The sequence below is a fragment of the Cetorhinus maximus genome, chromosome 7 (assembly GCF_964194155.1).
Source record: "Cetorhinus maximus chromosome 7, sCetMax3.hap1.1, whole genome shotgun sequence".
NCBI lineage: Eukaryota > Metazoa > Chordata > Chondrichthyes > Lamniformes > Cetorhinidae > Cetorhinus > Cetorhinus maximus.
The window spans coordinates 49,540,126-49,559,948 of NC_135885.1; the positions used below are offsets into that span (position 1 = coordinate 49,540,126).

Below are 19,823 nucleotides of genomic sequence, written 5' to 3' on the forward strand. Positions count from 1 at the left end.
GGTTTGAAATGCTAAATACTTAAACATGGCTGAAGTTTTAGAATGTGAGACATGAGGAACATTTGCATTTTTAGATAAATTAGGTTTGCTGGAATTTCAAAGAGATGGTAAAATGTTACACCTAGCCATAAGAAGCTAAGCCAAACAGTGGGCAGAATTTTGCCCTCGGTGGGCATGCGGGCCCCACCAGCTCGACGGTGGGCGGACAGCCGACCCACACCACCAAAACGGGGCCCACCGCCATTTTGAGTGGGCGGGCCAATTAAGGCCCGCCCAGCGGCCTGCCCGTTCCTGTGCAAGGGGTGGGGGAATCCCCAGCTGTCAAAGTGCGCTCTTTCACGCAAAAGAGCACACTGCTCCCTGAGAGTAAGTGGTGTCTCAGGGAGTTTAGTGACAGTCTAAAAAACTTTAAAAATAGAAAAATAAAAATATTAACATGTCCGCCTCATGTGACAATGTCACACGAGATGGGACATGTTAATAAAAAGGACATAAACTTTATTAAACGCCAGTGGATGAGGTATCGTGCATTATCAGGAGCCTTCTGGGGCTCCTGGCCTGCCTGCCAGCCTTAAGGTTGGATGGGCAGGTCTTTAATTATCTTAATTAGCCTGTCAATGGCCTCAATTGGCCATTGACAGGTCGGCAGGCGGACAGCTGATTTTTCGCTGTCCGCCCGCCTTCCTAAAAATTTAAAGGGACCGGGATGACGTCGGGGGTTCCTCCCGACGTCATTCCGCGTCATTTTCCCGTTGGCGAGCGGACCCCACCCCCAAATTGCCAACGGGCGAAGGCCTGCTGTGATCCTGTTAAGTGCCTGAGTGGCACTTGATATGGCGGGCCCTCCCTAAAAGAGGTGATGTGGGACTCACGCTGGCTATCCAGCCAGCCAGTGAGACCCCCATAGCCGCCATTAAATACCATCTTCTGTTTCTCTCTCCACAGATGCTGTGTGACCTGTTCAGTATTTCCAGCATTTTCTGATAATAAGAGTCACTAAATACTGGGAATATACCAGTAGTTTGGACACATGTCAATATGTCTCATATTGTGAGAAGATAAAATAGGTAGATGGAAGCAGACAGTTTCTAATAGTTGAGAGGTCAACAACGAGGGATCATAGATACAAGATTAAATGCAAGAGTTAGAATAGGTACAGGAGTAACTTCTTTGTACAAGTAAGCTATGAGATTGTGCAATTCATTTCCGGAGTTGGTGGCGGAAGCAAAAACTGTCAACATTCACAATTTCATTGAAAGCTGGATGAAGGTAAGGAGATTGAAGGAATATGGTAATTAGATGGATAAATGTGATTAGAACTAGTTACTGGCATCAAGTATAAACACTAACATGGACTAGTTAGGCCAACTGCTTTGTTTCTGCATTGTAATTTCTATATATATTCAAAAATGTTTTTTTTTATTCTTTCACAGGATGTAGGAATCGCTGGCTAGGCCAGCATTTATTGCCCACCCCTAATTGCCCTTAAGGTGGTGGTGATGAGTCACCTTCTTGAACTGCTGCAATCCATGTGGTGTAGGTACACCCACAGTGCTGTTAGGAAGGCAGTTCCAGGATTTTGATTTAGCAACAGTGAAGGAACAGTGATATAGTTCCAAATCAGGATTGGTGTGTGACTTGGAGGGGAACTTGCAGGCAGTGTTGTTCCCATGCATCTACTGCCCTCCTTATCATTCTAGGTGGTAGAAGTCACAGGTCTGAAAGGTGCTATCTAGCCACTTATCAGCACAAGCCTGAATGTTGTCCAGGTCTTGCTGCAATTGGCATGGAATGCTTCAGAATCTGAAGAGTCATGAATGGTGCTGAACATTGTGCAATCAGCAGCGAACATCCTCATTTCTGATCTTATGATGAAGGGAAGGTCATTGATGAAGCAACTGAAATCTGAGCCTAGGACACTATCCTGAAGAACTCCTGCAGTGATGTCCTGGGACTGAGATGATTGACTTCCAACAACAATAACCATCTTCCTTTGTGCTCGGTATGATTCCAACCAGTGGAGAGTTTTCCCCTGATTTCCGTTAACTCCAGTTTTGCTAACATGGAAACATAGAAACTAGGAGCAGGAGTAGGCCATTCAGCCTTTCGAGTCTGCTCCACCATTCAATATGATCATGGCTGATCCTCTAAATGCATATTCCCACTTTCTCTCCACACCCCTTGATGCCCCTAATATCCAAAAATCTATCAATTTCTTTCCTGAATATACTCAGTGACCCAGCCTCCATAGCCTTCTGTGGCAGAGAATTCCACAGGTTGGCCACCTTCTGAGTGAAGAAATTTTTCCTCATCTTAGTCCTAAATGGCTTGCCCCATACCGTGAGACTTTGGCCCCTAGTTCTAGACTTCCCAACCAGGGGCACCATCCTCCCTGCATCCAGTCTTTTTAGCCCTGTTAGAATTTTATACGTTTCAATCAGATCCTCTCATTCTTCTAAACTCTAGCAAATACAGGCCCAGTTGAACCAATCTCTCCTCATACGACAGTCCTGCCATCCCTGGTATCAGCCTATGGAACCTTCGCTGCACTCCCCCTATGGCAAGTATATCCTTTCTTAGGTAGGGAGACCAAAACTGCACACAATACTCCAGGCGTGGTCTCACCAAGGCCCTGTAGACTGCAGTAAGACATCCCTACTTCTGAACTCAAATCCTCTTGCAATGAAGGCCAACTAACCATTTACCTTCCTAATTGCTTGCTGCACCTGCCTATTTGATTTCATTGACTGGTGTACAAGGACACCCAGATCCCTTTGTACATTCACATTATTATTTAAATGGTGATATATTGGGAACTCTGCCTTTCTGTTTTTCACATTGAAGCATATAACTTCACATTTATCCACATTATACTGCATCTGCCATGTGTTTGCCCACACACACATGTCCAACCTGCCTTGAAGCCTCCTTGCATCCTCCTCACAACCCCACCCAGTTTTGTGTCATCAGCAAGCTTGGAAATATTGCATTTGGTTCCCTCATTCAAGTTATTTATATATATTGTGAATAGCTGGGGCCCAAGCACTGATCCCTGCGGTACACCACTAGGTACTGCCTGCCACCTGGAAAAAGACCCATTTATTCCCACACTCTGTTTCTGGTCTGTCAACCAATTCTCAATCCATGCCAGTATATTGTCCCCAATCCCATGTGCTTTAATTTTGCCCACTAGCCTCTTATGTGGGACCATATCAAAAGCCTTCTGGAAATCCAAATACACTACATCCACTGGTTCTCCCTTATCTGTTCTACTAGTTACATTCTCAAAAAACTCCAGTAGATTAGTTAAGCATGATTTCCCTTTCATAAACCCATGCTGACTTTGTCTAATCCCATTAATGCTTTCCAAGTTTTCTGTTACCACGTCTTTTATAATAGATTCTAGCATTTTCCCCACTACTGATGTTAGGCTAACTGGTCTGTAATTCTGTTTTTTGCCTCCCTCCTTTTTTAAATAGTGGGGTTACATTTGCCACCCTCCAATCTGTAGGAACTGCTCCAGAGTCCATATAATTTTAGAAGATGACCACCAATACATCCAATATTTCCAGGATCACTTCCTTTAGTACCCTGGAGGTGTAGATTATCAGGCCCTGGGGATTTTTCAGCCTTTAACACCATTAGTTTCTCCAGCACCATTTTTTTTACTAATGCTGATTTTCTTCAATTCCTCTGTCTCACTAGATCCTTCGTTCTCTAACACTTCTGGGAAATTATTTGTGTCCTCTTTTGTGAAGGCCGAACCAAAATGCGTTCAATTCTTCTGACATTTCTTTGTTCCCCATTATAATTTCCCCCATTTCTGACTGTAAGGAACCTACATTTGTCTTCGCTGATCTTTTTCTGACTTTTACAGTCAGTTTTTATGTTCCTTGCAAGTTTATTCTCATACTCCATTTTCCCTTTCTTGATCAATCTTTTTATCCACTTTTGCTGAATTCTAAACTGCTCCCAATACTCAGGCTTTCGTTTCAGATTTCCAGCGTTCGCAGTATTTTGCTTTTACCTCAGGCTTGCTGCTTTTTCTGGCAATTTTACATGTCTCCTTTTTGGATCTAATACTATCCCTAATTTCTTTTGTAAGCCATGGTTGTGCCAGACAGGAATGAATAATTGTTGTAATTCATGCATACATTCCTTAAATATTATCCATTGCCTATCCACTGTCAACCCTTTTAGCAAGGATCCCCAATCCATCATTGCCAACTCACGCCTCATACCCTCGTAGTTCCCTTCATTTAGATTCAGGACCCTAGTTTCAGATTCAGCCTCTTCAGTCTCCATCCTAATGAACAATTCTGTCATTTTATGGTCACTCTTCCCCAAGGGACCTTGCACAACAAGATTGTTAATTAATCCTTTCTCATTGCACAATACTCAGCCTAGGATAGCCTGCTCTCTAGTTGGTCCCTCAACATATTGGTCTAAAAAACCATCACGTACACACCCCAGGAAATTCTCCTCCATAGTATTATTACTAGTTTGGTTTGTCCAATCTATATGTAGATTCGAGTCACCCATGATTACAGTTGTGCCCTTATTGCATGCATCTCTAATTTCCTGCTTGATGCCTTCCCTTACATCTCCATTACTGTTTGGGGACCTATAGCCAACGCCCACCAACATCTTCTGCCCCTTGGTGTTTCTTATCTCCACCCAAACAGATTCCACATAATGTTTTTCCGAGCCAATATCCTTTCTCACTATTGCATTTATTTCCTCCTTTACTAACAATGGTACCCCACCTCCTTTCCCTATTTGTCTGTCTTTCCTAAACATTGAATACCCATGGATGTTCAGTTCCCATCCTTGGTCACCCTGCAGCCATGTCTCCATAATTGCAACTATATCATAACCATTTAATCTATTTGTGCTGTTTACCTTATTGCGAATGCTCTGTGCATTAAGATACAATGCCTTAGACTTGCCTTTTTAACCTTGTTAATGCAAAATAAAGTTAAGATGACTATCACCCCATTTGTTTGTCACCCTTGTTTTTTCTGCCTTCCACTTTTGCTTCTTACTTTTCTGTCTTTTGTTTCTAACCTTGTTTTCCCCTTCCTCTGTCTCCCTGCTCAGGTTCCCATCTCCCTGCCATTCTAGTTTAAACCCTCCCCAGCCGCACTAGCAAACACCCCCAAGGATATTGGTCACGGTCTTGCCCAGCTGCAACCCATCCTGGTCCCACCTTCCCCAGAACTGGTCCCAATGTCCCAGGAATCTGAATCCCTCTCCCCTACAGCCTTTCTTCAGCCACGTATTCATCTGATATACCTTGTTATTTCTACTCTCACTAGCACATGGCACTGGTGGTAATCCTGAGATTACTACTTTTGAGGTCCTATTTTTTAAATTTATGTCCTACCTCCCTATATTCAGCTTGTAGGGCCTCATCTCTTTTCTTACCTATGTTGTTGGTACCAACATGTACTACGACCACTGGCTGTTCACCCTCCCCCTTCAGAATGCTCTGCAGCCTCTCTGATACATCCTTGACCATGGCATCGGGGAGGCAACATACCTTCCTGGAGTTTCTTTTGCAGCCACAGAAACACCCGTCTGTTCCCCTTACTATTGAATCCCCTATCACTATAGCACTGCCACTCTTCTTCCTCCCCTCTTGTGCAACAGAGCCACCCGTGGTGCCATGGGCTTGGCTCCTGTTGCTTTCTCTTGAGAAGTCATGTCCCCCAACAGTATCCAAAACGGTACATCTGTTAGGGAGGGGGACGGCCACAGGGGACTCCTGTACTACCTGCATTCCTTTACTTTGCCTGGTGGTCACCCATTCCCTTTCTGCCTGTTCAGTCTTTACCTGCGGTGTGACCACTTCACTGAATGTGTTCTCCACGATAATCTCAGCATCACAGATGCTCCACAGTGAATCTACCTGCAGCTCCAGCTCTGATATGCGGTTAGCCAGTAGCTGCAGCTGGTCACACTTCCTGCACACATGGTTGCCAGATGCCACACTCGGCCAATGCTGCCTTGCTTTCGAGGGAAATCACTCTCACTTCACCTCTTGAGTTCAGCTCTTTTGTTCATGTTTAGACCAAACATGTAAAGAAATCAGGAGCTGAGTGGCCCCAGCAGAACCCAAGTTGAGCGTCAGTGAACAGGTTATTGGTAAGTATCATTTGATAGCACTTCGACAACCCCTTCCATCACTTTGCTGGTGAACGAGAGTAGACTGATGGGGCTGAGTTGGATCTGTCTTGCTTTATGTGGACAGGATATATCTGGGTAATTTTCCACATTGCTGGTGTCATGACTCACTGGAGATAGTGAATGTGATACAAATGTGAAAAGTTTGACTAAACCACCAGGTTGTCCCAATTCTACTTAACTGTTTAATTTAGGTTAACAGAATATGAGCACCAGGTTTGTAAACTTAATAAGTAAAAAACTGTTTATTGAACAACTTGTCTTTAACTAGTGGCAAAAGAAAGAAATATGAACAAACTTCTAACACTATAACTTAAACTCTACCACCTTCTTAAATCCTTATACACACACGCACACACACACACATGACACATAAGACACACAAAACATGGATTTTAAGGGTAGGATAAAACAGTTCAACGGCACCAATCCGGGGTATAGGATTCATTGGGTTGATTTTGATCAATGTCTTCCAAATTCCTTTCAGTTCTTGTTGATGACACGAAGTGGTCTTCCAGCACTTTCAGTCTGTAGTTCACTGGTTGAGCACTTGCCTTTCAATGTCTCTAACAGTGGTTTTCCCTTTTGCCTCTTACAGGGGTTTTCAGAAAGGAAGCAGGTTATAGGGATATATGAGGAGAAAAGCCAGCTAGCTATTATTGTGGAATTATTGGAATCTTCCACACACAGAAGAAAGAGGTTTTAGGTCTTGTTTCTTTCAGACTAGGAGCTATTCTGCTCTGCTCTCACACAAACCCTGGTCAGGAGCCAATTAAAATGCTATTGTTAGGCAGCTCCCTGGAATCCTTGGTCCAGGAATCCTTTCTGGCACCATCCTGTCTTTCATGGCACACTCTGTTCCAAGACTGCAACATTGCATATATCTCTCATCCTGTTCCAATGGACATGTCTTTCAACCTGCAGCCTTTTTAATCCAATCCATAGTCCAACAGAAATAAAAAGATGTGTTCCTTACAGCTGGGTAGATGCCAGTGATGTAGCTATATTGTAATAGCTTGGCTAGGGGCACAGCTAGTTCTGCAGCGCAAGTCTTCAGTACTATTGCGGAATGTGTCTAGGGTCCATAGCCTTAGCAGTATCTAGTGCCTTCAGCCGTTTCTTGATATCACATGGAGCGAATGGAATTGGCTAAAGATTGGCATCTGGGGACCACAGAGGACGCAGAGATGGATTAGCCACTCAGCATTTCTGGCTGAAGATTGCTGTAAATGCTTCATCCTTGTCTTTTGCACTGCTGTGCTGGGCTCCCCCATCATTGAGGATGGGGATATTTGTACAGCCTCCTCCTACAGTTAGTTGTTTAATTGTCCACCACCATTCACGGCTGGATGTGGCAGGAACTGCAGAGCTTAGATCTGATCGTTAGTTCTGAGATCACTTAGGTCTGTCTATTGCATGTTGCTTTTGCTGTTAGGAATGCAAGTAGTCAGGTGTTGTAGCTTCACCAGCACTAGCCACACCTACCACTAGCTCTAGGTATGGCTAGTGCTGCTTCTGGCATGCCCTCCTGCACACTTCACTGAAATGGGGTTGATCCCATTGCTTGATGGTAATGGTAGAGTAGGGGATATACCAGGCTATGAGGTTACGGATTGTGGTTGTATACATTTCTGCTGCTGCTGATGGTGCATCACCATCATAGTGCCTCACGGGTGCCCAGTTTTGAGCTGCTAGATCTGTTCTAAATCTATCCCATTTAGCACAGTGATAATGCCATACAACACTATGAAGGGTATCCTCAATGTGAAGACGGGACTTTGTCTCCACAAGGATTATACGGTGATCACTTCTACCAGTACTGTCATGGACAGGTGCATCTGGGACAGGTGGATTGGTGAGGATGGGGTCAAGTAGATTTTTCCCTCTTGTTAATTCCCCCACCACCTGCTGCAAAATCAGTCTAGCAGCTTTGTCCTTGAGGATTCAGCCAGCTTGGTCAGTAGTGGTGCCACTGAGCCACTTATAGTGATGGACATTGAAGTCCTCCACCCAGAGTACATTCTGTGCCCTTTCCGCCTTCAGTGCTTCTTCCAGTGATATTCAATATATTGAGGAGTACTGATTCATCAGCTGAGGGAGAGCAGGAGGTGCTAACCACCAGGAGATTTCCTTGCCTATGTTTGATCTGATGCCATGGGACTTCATGAGGTCCAGAGTCAATGTTGAGAACTCCCAGGGCAACTCCCTCCCGACTGCATACCACAGTGCCACCCACCTGTGGTGGGGTGTCCTGTTGGTGGTGATGGTGCTGTCTGGGACATTTTCTGTAAGGTGTGATTCTGTGAGCATGACTATGTTAGGCTGTTGCTAGTCTGTTGAAAAAGCTCTCCCAATTTTGGCACAAACCCCCAGATGGTAGTAAGGAGGACTTTGCAGTGTTGACAGGGCTGGATTCGCCATTGTCATTTCCAGTGCCTGGAAACTCCAGATGCAGTCTTACTTTTTTTTACTCTTTCATGGGATATGGACATCACTGGCAAGGCCAGCATTTGTTGCCCATGCCTAATTGCCTTTGAACTGAGTGGTTTACAAGGGCCATTTCAAGAGGGCAGTTAAAAGGCAATCACATTGCTGTGGATCTGAAATCAGTGTAGGCCAGGCCAGGTAAGGTCAGCTGATTACCTTCCCTAAAGGACATTTACTGAACCAGATGGATTTTTACAACATTCCATGAGAGTTTCACGGTTACCATTACTGAGACTAGCTTTAAATTCCAGATTTTTTTTACCGAATTTAAATTCCACCAGCTGCCGTGGTGCGGTTTAAACCTATGGCCCCAGAGCATTAACCTGGGTGTCTAGATTACTAGTTCAGTGATTTTACCACTATGCCACTATCTCCCTCAATGTCATGAGCAGAATTTTAACCCATTGGTGAGTTTGCAGGCAGGAGGGCCCAAAAATTCTGTGTACTTCCTGCCGCCCCCCCCAAAGCCACCTAGACCCATCTTGCCCTAATTGCGGCCCTTATGTTGTCAATTAATGGCTACTTAAAGGCTACTTCCCACCCAGCCTCAATTTTGAAGCCGGCTTGAAGGAGGTCAGGGACAAGGGGGAGGGTGGAGCCCAGCAGGCTAACCTCCTCAGGCTTCTGCCAGGAAGTGGGCAGCACCAGTCTCATTTGCCCCCTTTCCACATTGGGCATACCCCCCAAGATCTCACTCCCCACTCTCTCCCCACCCCTGGATACTCCCTCCCCACCACTTTCCATCAAGACTCCCACATACTCCTCCCTACCCCCAGGCCTTTCCTTTCATCCCAGCAGCGAAACCTCCACTTTTACCTCCATCCTGGCATTGGGTCTTAGAATCTGAGGACTGCTTGTAGTCCTATTAGTGGCACTGTTCCCAGTGGCACTACTGAGTCTACAGAGCTGTCGGCCAATCAGATTGGCTGGAAGCTGTCTGAGGTGGGACTTTTTCAAGTGAGGGGCCTGAAACTCTGTCACTCGTAAAATTCTATCCCATAAAATAATGGTATCAATTATCAGATGTAACTTGAAGACAAACTGTACAGTAATAATTAATAACAGCGAAATATTCTGACTGACCAATCTCTGTAGCTTCTTGGAAGAAACAACATCCCAAGTGGTGTGTAGTAAGCCCTATGACATGTTGTACCTACACTTCCAGATCCATTTAGGTAACCTTGCATGCAAAGAGCTATTAGCTAAGCTCAAAGCTATTGGGATTTGTGCAAAACATGGGAATGAATATGAAATTGGCCAGAATAGAAAAATTATGGTATTTGTTAAAGAGGAAATGGAGGAATGGAGGTGAAAAGAATACTGAGTGGGTTGACCCAAGGAATAGGGTCAGGACTAATATTGTTTCTCATTTATATCAATGATTTGGATTCTGAAGGCCAACGCAAAATGGTCTGAGAGGTAATCTTATTGGGGTGCACAAGATTGGAAACAGCATGGAAAAGGTAAATCTAGAAAAATATTTTAAATTAGAGAATAGAACAAGGCATTGGGGATCACAAGTTAAATTGGCAAAAAGCATATTTAGGACAGACGTTAGGATGCTCTTCCTCACACTAACAGTGATCAATGAAGGGAACGGACTCCCAGATAGAACAGTAAAAATGAAGGTCTGGATTTCCCTCACGTCTGGAAGACTTGGGGAATCCTTTAAAAATGGTGGCAGGTCCCGAGTTCGGGATTCCCAACCCCATTCCTGGGCTGTGCGATTTGTCGGGGGTTGGGGGTGATTTTTAAGGGTGGGGGCTAGTTCGGGTCATGACCTGCACACTGCACTCCCAACCTGGCTGGCTGCATTGCGAAGATAGGCATGTCTTGCTCCTCTGCAATTTTCATGGAGTTAGGCCAGGTTTTTAAAGAGTCGTGGTTCATGGCACCTCAGAGATGACATGAACCAATAGTCTGCATGAAGGAACCTTTAAAAAGGTGTGTTCAAAAGGTCCTTCTCATGCTCCCCTATCTCAAGCTATGCCCCCACCCAACACCCATGGCCTCACCCCCCTATGCCAAGCTATGTCTGTTACCCATCCCCCCATGTCAATCTATGCCCACTCACCCCTATGACCCCCATGCCATCTTGTCAAGCTCTTCCTCCCACCCCCAGCCTCTCATGCCCCCATGCCAAGCTATGCCCCCTAACCACCCCACATGGCCTCTCATGCTCACCATGCCAAGTTATGCCATTTCCATGCCCATTCACCCACTATACATTGTATGGAACCAATGACCCCTATAGTGAAAATAGAATGTGCAAATAAAAGCTTTAAAAAAAAGTGGAAAGTAATGAATGAATGGCTGTTATAAAAAAATTCCTTTCATTACAGCCCAATTAAAGTGTCAATCATTCAGACCCTTTAAAGCATCAAGAACAGAAACTGCAGGCACTAATGGGTGAATGGGCATGGAAGTGCCATACGATGGCACTGGGGGCATGAGGGTCCATGGAGTGTGTATGGGAGTGCATAGCTTATGGGGGCATAGCCTGGCATGGAGAGCGTGTGGGGGGTGAGAGGGTGTGAAGGGAAAGGGCCTGTTTTTATTTTGACTGGGAGTCCCAGAGCACTGAGGTAGGCCTTTTAAACAGCCCGCCTCTGCACCCGACGGCCCCTGTGGCTATCTCGGACCTCTTTCCCCGGTTGGCTCGCCCAATTGCAGCCCACGTCAGCACCCCGGCAATGATGGTCCTGCCTTCATGGGCACATTCTCCCAAGGCACGTAGACTGAGCTAGTAATGCTCCCCATTCCCACAACCTGGATTCGTCTAAAAACCAATTGGATACTGCAATGAGGTGACTTAAGTTTTTTTTACATGGATGAGCTGAAATAGAGCCCAGTGGCCTTCCTGATCCATAATTACCTTGTGAAATATTTCAAAACAAACAAACCTCTGTAAGTTGCAGAAGAATAGCCAGCTGCACGCACTGCGGTCATAGGTCTAGCAACAGCGATCCCATCCTTAAAGATGAAATGTAAACAACTCAGTCATTCTTCACTTTCAAAACAGATTTTATCAAAGCATTTTATCATACATAAATGGAAGCAAATCATAAAATCACTCTTTTTAAAGCATGTAAACATGAATAACATGGCAAATATGAAGAAAAACCCATTAAGTGAAATTTTAGAAAACTGGTTGCTGCCCTATGGCCTTGAACACAGGTAGTCAACACAAAGTGTCATATTCAGGTTAGAGAGAATAATTGGAATTGGGGAAGAAAGAGGAAGGGAATAGGATGCACAAGGAGGAGGGCAGAGAAAGGGACAAGGTGGTGGGGAGAGAATCTCAGCAGGGAAAGAATAGGAAGAGGTGGAGAAGTAGGAAGTGATCTTCAGGGAAGGTAGGGTGAAAAATGGGCAGGGAGAAACAGACTGTCCAGAGAGGCTTCTGATTTAATTAATGAATTACTCTTCAATTCTACAACCCTCTGAAAACTTCGTATTCCTCCAATTCTGACTTCTTATGCATCCCTGATTTCCTTCGCCCTCCATTGTTGGCTGTGCATTCACCTGTCTGGGTCCTAAACGCTGGAATTCTTTCCCTAAATTATTCCTCCTTTCTACTTCTCTTTCCTGCTTTAAGATGCTCCTTAAATAGAATGGGTACCATTAACAGACTCTATCATAATGGGTAAATCATTTAATGGGAAAAGTTTTCAGAGTTTCGGGGAAAAAGCAAGGAAGTGGGACTGGTACTAATTGGGATAATTGTTTCAAAACGCCAGCACGGGCACAATGGTCCAAAGGCCTCCTTCTGTGCTGCTATAATCCAAATGCCATCACCAACAGTATTGGGTCATAGCCATGAAAAAAGAGTTTTCTGATAAGGGAATTGGAGAACAGAGCAATAAAGATAATTGAGACACCTATCGTTTTTTACTACTTTTATGCAAAATAAGACAAGAACATGGAATCATTGCCTCTACATACAAAAGATTAATAAGCAATCTCAAAATACAATGCATTTTAAATGCTTCTCTGTAAAGGAAGACCAAGAAGCATGTCATGTAATGTTAGGTAGGGTCCCACAAAATTTAATTGAAACATGTACTTTAATTCACAGCATTAGCTGGTGGTAGCACTTCATGCAGGGGCTGAGATGGATCATCCACTCGGCACTTCTGGCTGACGATTGCAAATACGAAAAGCCTTGTTTTTTTGCATTCATATGCTTTGCCATTTTTGAGGATGGGGTGCCCATGGAGCCTCCTCCTCCCATTAATTAATGGTTCACCATCATTCACATCTAGATATAGGACTGCAGAGCTTTGATCTGATCTGTTGGTCTGTGGGATTACTTAGATCTGTCTATAGCATGTTGCTCCTGCTATTTAACTTGTATGTAATCCTGTGTTGTAGCTTCACCAGGATGGCACCAAATTTATATGTATACCTGGCGTTTTTCTCCTGACATGCTCTTCTAAACTCCTCATTGAACTAGGGTTGATCCCTTGGCTTGATGGGAATGTTGGAGTAAATTATATAATAAAATTATAAAATACAAGTTAACCAGTATGAATGATTATTATTGAGTAATATTTTTTATTGATTATCTAGGAATGCTGTGTCCAGTAGATATTTAAAAACAAGTTGATTACTATCTTACCTGAATAGCTCCAGTGGCAGGCCTTCCCGTTGAAGGAGCCAAAGGCACCCTTGCCTACATTTTGAAAAACATTTGTTAAGATACACTTAATAGATTAACATATTATGCAAAAGTAGTAAATATGAATATAATGTTGATGTAACATTCATATTAAGTGAGTACTTCAATATCAGGCTTATTTTCCTTTTACTAATGTTATTTTAAAAATGTTGAGTATAAAACAGGAAGGATATATTCTACTGTAGAAGGCAGGAAGGGAAGCTTTGACAGTCTGACCACTGCTCTGCACTATGTGAAAGAGGGACTCAAGAAAATATCATCTGGGTACATAACTAGAAGTGGTGCAATGTTTTTCTGTGAAGGTGTATTTTCAGGTATGGAGCTAAAGCAAAGCAGTTAAGGGCCGTTTTGCCTCATAAGGTCAGGGTAGACCATGCTATTCACCTGTGCATATGTTAGCTGTTGGTCTTGCCTATGCAAATAACTCAATCCCCAGGAATCTGGACATGGCCTCCAACACTTCAAACATTTCATTGCAATATTTAAACTAGATGGATTTTGAGTATAGTAGAATTACAAATACAGTTATCTTATTTGGCTGTATTCCCACTTAACAGAAGCAGCGAACATTAATCAGCCTGTTGATAGCCAGAATCCAAAATAATGATTTCTAATTTTTGTGAAAATTAATAATGAGATACAGAATTTTCAGTTTTACTATCGCAGCATGTGCTGGACAGGTTCTACACTGAAATAAGAGGCAGAAATATGATTCAAGGGTGTGCTCTATAGGGTAAATTTCCAAATTCTTGCAGAGGCAAAGATTCAGAACATCTATCTTCATGTCCTACATGTCTCAGCACATGACACCTGACTTCTACAAACGTTATTGCAGTTGCCTTATAAATAGTGGGCTGCTTGTGGTTGAGTATATTTGCTCAAGCAACTATTGCACAACAACAATTCCAAATTCCAAAAATTATGAGGCCACTCGTGAGCAAGGACAGAGACCAAGGACAAGGCACAGGGGTAACCAGTGCGAGACGTGGGCGGATAAGGAATCTGAAGGTAAACAAGCAATTCACACAAGGCAAACCTAAGGTGGGGGGAACTTTGATCCCACTAATAACTAATGGTAACTCACTGAAATTGCAATGAAAACTAGCAGTAAAATGGTAGCACTCAGATTCCCCTCATAATCATCATACCACAATAACTTAAGATAAAGGCAAAATACTGTGGATGCTGGAAATCTGAAACAAAAACAAAAAATGCTGGAAAAACTCAGCTTTGAAGAGTCATACGGATTCGAAACATTAATTCTGTCTTTCTCTCCACAGATGCTGTCAGGCCTGCTGAGTTTTTCCAGCATTTTTTTTAATACCACAATAATTCACTGAGTTAGTCTATATGTAATCTGTAGCTAGTAGCAATCCTATCATATGCTGATATTCACCCTGAAACCATAGCCCAAAATCACCTCACACTGCACAGGCTCCCTATTCAGTTACTTTTAATAGGTCTAATCCCTCTCCCGATCTCCTTGAATTGTGCTTCAGACTCCAGTTCCACGAAGCTGACAACTCTCAACTAGGAATCTCAGTCAGAACTGATCTGTACTTGGAACAGCACATGTCAAAAATCAGGAAGCACAGACTGGCCTGAACCAAACTGAGAGATCATACATAGGGCCATGTGTCCATTGTTTGGGGCATTTCTCACATGGCATGTCAACCTAAATTCAGTTCAGCACCAACATTTCCGGCTCCCAATTAGGCCAGCAATTAAAATAATTTTTCATGTTTACCCACAGTAAGTACTGAGTTTCATTCACGCCTTTACTGGCTGGTCCTCTCTCGGCACCACTCCTATTTAGCAGCTTGCTGCTGCTGCTCCCAGCTCTCTGAAAAATGCTGGTCCCTATGCCGTACCCCAACCCAATCTCCATTCTCCACTCGCTTGAGCCCCAATCCCCAGACCACTAGTCCATTTCTCTCCCATGATGTTCCATCTCTTTCTACCCATCTCTCCCAAGCCTCTAAACCCTATTTTCCTTCTCTTTCCCCATTCTCATCTCTCTACCATTCCCCAGTTTCCATCCTTCCTCTGATCCCCAGTCTCTTTCTTCTTGCACTCACCTCCTGATTTCAAGCTCCCCCAATTTCAAGCCACACAATTTCAATCTTCCCCAAATTTAAGAGCTCTCATAAGTTTAGACACTCCCCAAAGGCCAGCACATATGCCTCCTGATTCCTGACTCTCCAACCCCCTGCTGACTGCACTGCATGAGGTCACTGATCTCAGCATTGGTGGTAGGGTGAGATCACCCAACCAGAGGCTTTAACAGTAGCTGGTGATATAATATACAGAGAAGTGGTGCGGGGTTATTGCAGTGGGAATTGTAAGCAGCTGATCTTCCAGCTGCTGGAGGCATTGTTTAGGAGATTCCAGGAAACAAGCTTGGAACTCAAACCTGAACAGGCAGGCAGAGCCTCTATTGAACTCCTCAGCTGAAAAATTGAAACTCCAGCAATGTGACTTCCTTTCATGAGTACATACTGAAAACATTAGCCAGGTTCTGAAGTAAGACTTGAATCCTTCTGAATCAGAAGTGAGAATCCTACCAGTATAGCCAAGCTGATTCAAAGGATAATTTTGTTTGGTTCTGTCCCCATGCTCACCTATATTTCACTGGCATCAAATGTAAAACGGAAACATATGAATTTAAGTGCACATGTGCACAAAACTGTGTGCAAAGTTTTACGTATGCATTATGGCAAGAAGTATCACCAGGGAATGTAACATTGTTTCTGAAAATTAGTAATTATGAGTAAAAACACTCAGGGCGGAATTTTCTGAGGCCGCTGGTGGCAGGCATGATAGGTGACGTGCGCGGAAAATATGGCGGGACCCACTTCACGTCAGCATGAAGGCAGGTTGCGATCTTCCGCTCAGCCCACCGACAGCAGGCCACATTTCCTCCCATCAGTCAGCGGGAGCTAATTGTAATACATTAACATATAATTAAAAGGCCATCCTGCCAGGCTCTTGGAACCCTGCCATATCGTTTGTTCACAACAGCACACAAGCGACATGCGCTTGGCGGCCTTCACTTTGGGGGAACTGAGGTGAGTGAGCAGCAGCGTTCTCCACGACTTGCCTGTTGTCCACAGGCCTCAGAGGCACCGGGAGCAGGGGAAGCTGATGCCTGGCCCCACAGGCGACCGCTGAGCAGTCTGGGGGCAAGTGCTGGCCAGCCTCGGAGGCGACCGCTGAGGGTGGGGGGGGGGTCAAGTGCTGCCCTGGTGCTGCATCCCATGCATAGGTGGGGGTCTGGGCAAGCGAGGGAAGTAGCCATGCATTAGGGGCACCTGTATAAACTGACCATACCTCTGCAACTAAGACAGATCAGGCGCAGTCACAGCGATATGATTGGGATCAGGCTCATAGCCTGCCCGCTCATACAAGCATTGCAGAGGCACCAAAGACACTCACCCACCCGGCACAGACTTTGAGTCCGCCACCACATTATTGGACCGCAGAGCGGTTGGACTGCACATGCTGTACAATCTCCTCGCCAACGCTGGCCATGCAGCAGTCACTGCTGGAGGCGCTCACAGCCCCTTGCAATCTCAGCATCCTGGTTTAGACCAGTGTCACCCCATGTCGCAGGCTTACAGGGCAGCCTTGCAGCGCACTCATCTCTGGCCATCCGAGCGAGTGACCAGCACTCTCCGGGAAGCACTAAGAAGCAGTCACACAGGACCAGGAAAGGTACTAAGTACAGCCATGATAACCACGTCTCTCTCTCTTTCGTGCTGCAGGAGGAACACGTCAGGATCATGGATCCTGGTGACCTAGCTGTATGCCTGATGGCCTACAGAGACCATAGAAGACTGAGGAGAGAGTGACTGAGGCACCTGGCCGCACAAAGGCAGGAGCAGAAACCTCATGAAGAGGCAGCAGTGGCTCCCGCACACGCTGCCCAGGAGCGACAGCGAGCCATGGTTGGTCGGCACCCAGAAACACCCAGGGTCTATAGACGCCGCCTGCCATTCCTGCAGATGACTGAGAACCAGCATTGCCGATGACTGCACAATTCTAGGGACCCGGTGGCTCCCATCTGCCACTTACTGCAGAACTTGGTGCCAAGAGGACATGGAGAGCATCCACTGCCAGTGGCTGTGAAAGTTACCGCAGCGCTCAATTTCTTTGCCAGTGGCTCCTTTCAGAGCTCCACAGGTGACCTCTGAGATTTCACAAATCTGCCACCCACAAATGCAACCATGAGGTCACGGATGCCATCTTCTCCAATGGCACACAGCTTTGTGCATTTCGCCCAGGCCCGGGACAGGCAGGATGCAAGGGCCATTGGATTCGCCCTGATCTCGGGATTCCCACAGGTGCAGGGTGCGATTGACTGCACTCATGTGGCGCTCAGGTCTTCATCGCTACACTCGGTGTGGACTTCATCAACCACAAGGGTCCACTCACTGCAGATGACTGAGAACCAGCGTCCACTCTGGTATGTGACCACCAGAAACGCAACCTTTAGGATTTGCACAGTTTCCAGGGAGTGTGCACAACTCCTACACCCCGAGTCACTTGCAGATCCCTTCAGTCTTCTAGGGTCCACAGAGGCTGCAGGGGTTGGCTCCTTGGGGACAAGGGCTACTCGCGGAGGCCGTGGCTGATGACACCCATGCAGCGGCCTCAGACTGCAGCAGAGTGACGCTGTATTGAGGCTCATGCAGCAGCTCGCAACTTGGTGGAGCAGGCCACTGAAGACGCGGTTCTGGTGCCTGGACCGGTCTAATGGAACCATGCAATAGTGTCCCCAGAGGGTGTCACGCATCATCATCGTCTGCTGCACCCTTTACAACCTGGCGCTGCAACGGGGTGAGCAGCTGAGGTGGAGCTGCATGTCTCCTCTGATGAGGATGCTGATGGTAATGAGGGTGAGGGGGGGCCCTTGGTGGTGATGACGACGGGGATGAGGCTCTTGCATTGGCTAGACGAGGCAGACGCACTCGGGGGGCCCTCATAGCTGCCAGATTTGTGAGGATGACGACGACATGCAGTGAGGTGTCCCCGTAGATCCTCACATCGCAGTTGTGAATGTTTGACTCCAGTCTGGCTTATCGTAGTGCCAATACCTTCTGAGAGAATGCTGCTGTCATGGGGTGCAGTGGAGGCCCTAATAGTCGCTCGATCGCAGGAGGGTGATGACAACATGCAGGGAGGACACTCCATAGATCTTCACAAGGCCTCTGAGAATGTCTGACTCCTATCTGGCCGAGGGCAGCTCGCTTCCGCTCCGTGATCAGGACCATCTCAGAGACGCAGCCATGAAACTTTAGATGCATCTGATGCTGTGTCCGCCTTCAGCCTCTCAGCCCTTCAGAAGCTGGTGCATAGCGTCACTGGTTGCAGATGCTGGTGTGATGGGGGCCAGCCCCACCTTAAAGGTGCTGAGAGCAGAGAGAGAGTGTATGAGAGAACTCTGTGATGTGTGCCCACTAGATTCTGGCAGCAATGACCAGCACTGATGAGGTGCAGGCGTCAGTAATGTTTCCAGGGAGTGGGAGGCTGGACCATCACTGTGGTCTGAAGGCCACATAGAGCACAGGGAAGAGGCAATGGACTGAAACACCTGCCTTTTACCTTGTGCAGAAAGTCTGCACATCTGAGTGACAAGAACACTGCTCATCAGAACAAGGAGCCATAAGCAGGGAGATATTCTTGGGAATTTATTGACAATAGTGAACATTATGTGCAAGTGATTAACACCCATGCCCAGGCTGTGCAACTGATTCTCCTTAACGGTGTGCACCGCGGGGACTGGGGTGTTTCATTGACCCCCTTAATCACATTTTGATTTGATGTTTGTAAGTTTCCTTTAAACTTTGTCCTTGGTTTTACAGCTGACCTAACTTAGGGGCAGTGTTTATTTTATCCCTCATTTTGTTGATTTAGTTTAATTGTTTGAGTCAGAAAGAGTTAATTCTCCTTAACCATGTGCACCGTGGGGACTGGGGTGTTTCATTGACCCCCTTAATCACATTTTGATTTGATGTTTGTAAGTTTCCTTTAAATTTTGTCTTTGGTTTTGCGGTTCCCTAATTTAGGGGCTGTGTTTATTTTGTCCCTCAGTTTGTTAATTTAGTTTACTTGGTTGACTCAAAAGAGTTAATCCTCCTTAACTTTCCTAACCCTGCAGCTACATCTTGGTGCTCCCCGGCCATCTACAGTGGAAGTGGAGGCAGCCTGCTGACTGTGGTGCACTGTCTGTGATGACTTTGACGGGCGTCCTGTGAGGAGATTGAGCAGTTTAGGCCTATGCTCGCTAGAGTTTAAAAGGATGAAAGGAGATCTAATTGAGGTACATAAGATGCTAAAGGGGATAGACAAAGTAGACGTGGAGCGGATGTTTCTCCTTGTGGGACATCCTAGAACAAGGGGCCATAGTTTTAGGCTAAAGGTTGGTAGATTTAAATCAGAGATGAGGAGGAATTACTTTTCTCAAAGG

General features: G+C 45.5%; 1 protein-coding gene across 1 annotated transcript in view; it reads right to left on the reverse strand.

Annotated features, from left to right (window-relative positions):
• Positions 1–19,823, reverse strand: part of ift88 (intraflagellar transport 88 homolog) — a 137,877-nt gene that overhangs the window by 95,040 nt on the left and 23,014 nt on the right. The window contains exons 5-6 of the mRNA XM_078545465.1: positions 13,295–13,348; positions 11,577–11,646 (exon numbers count right to left, since the gene is read on the reverse strand). Of these exons, the coding sequence (XP_078401591.1) occupies positions 11,577–11,646; positions 13,295–13,348 (124 nt within the window). The remainder of the gene's footprint in view (positions 1–11,576; positions 11,647–13,294; positions 13,349–19,823) is intronic.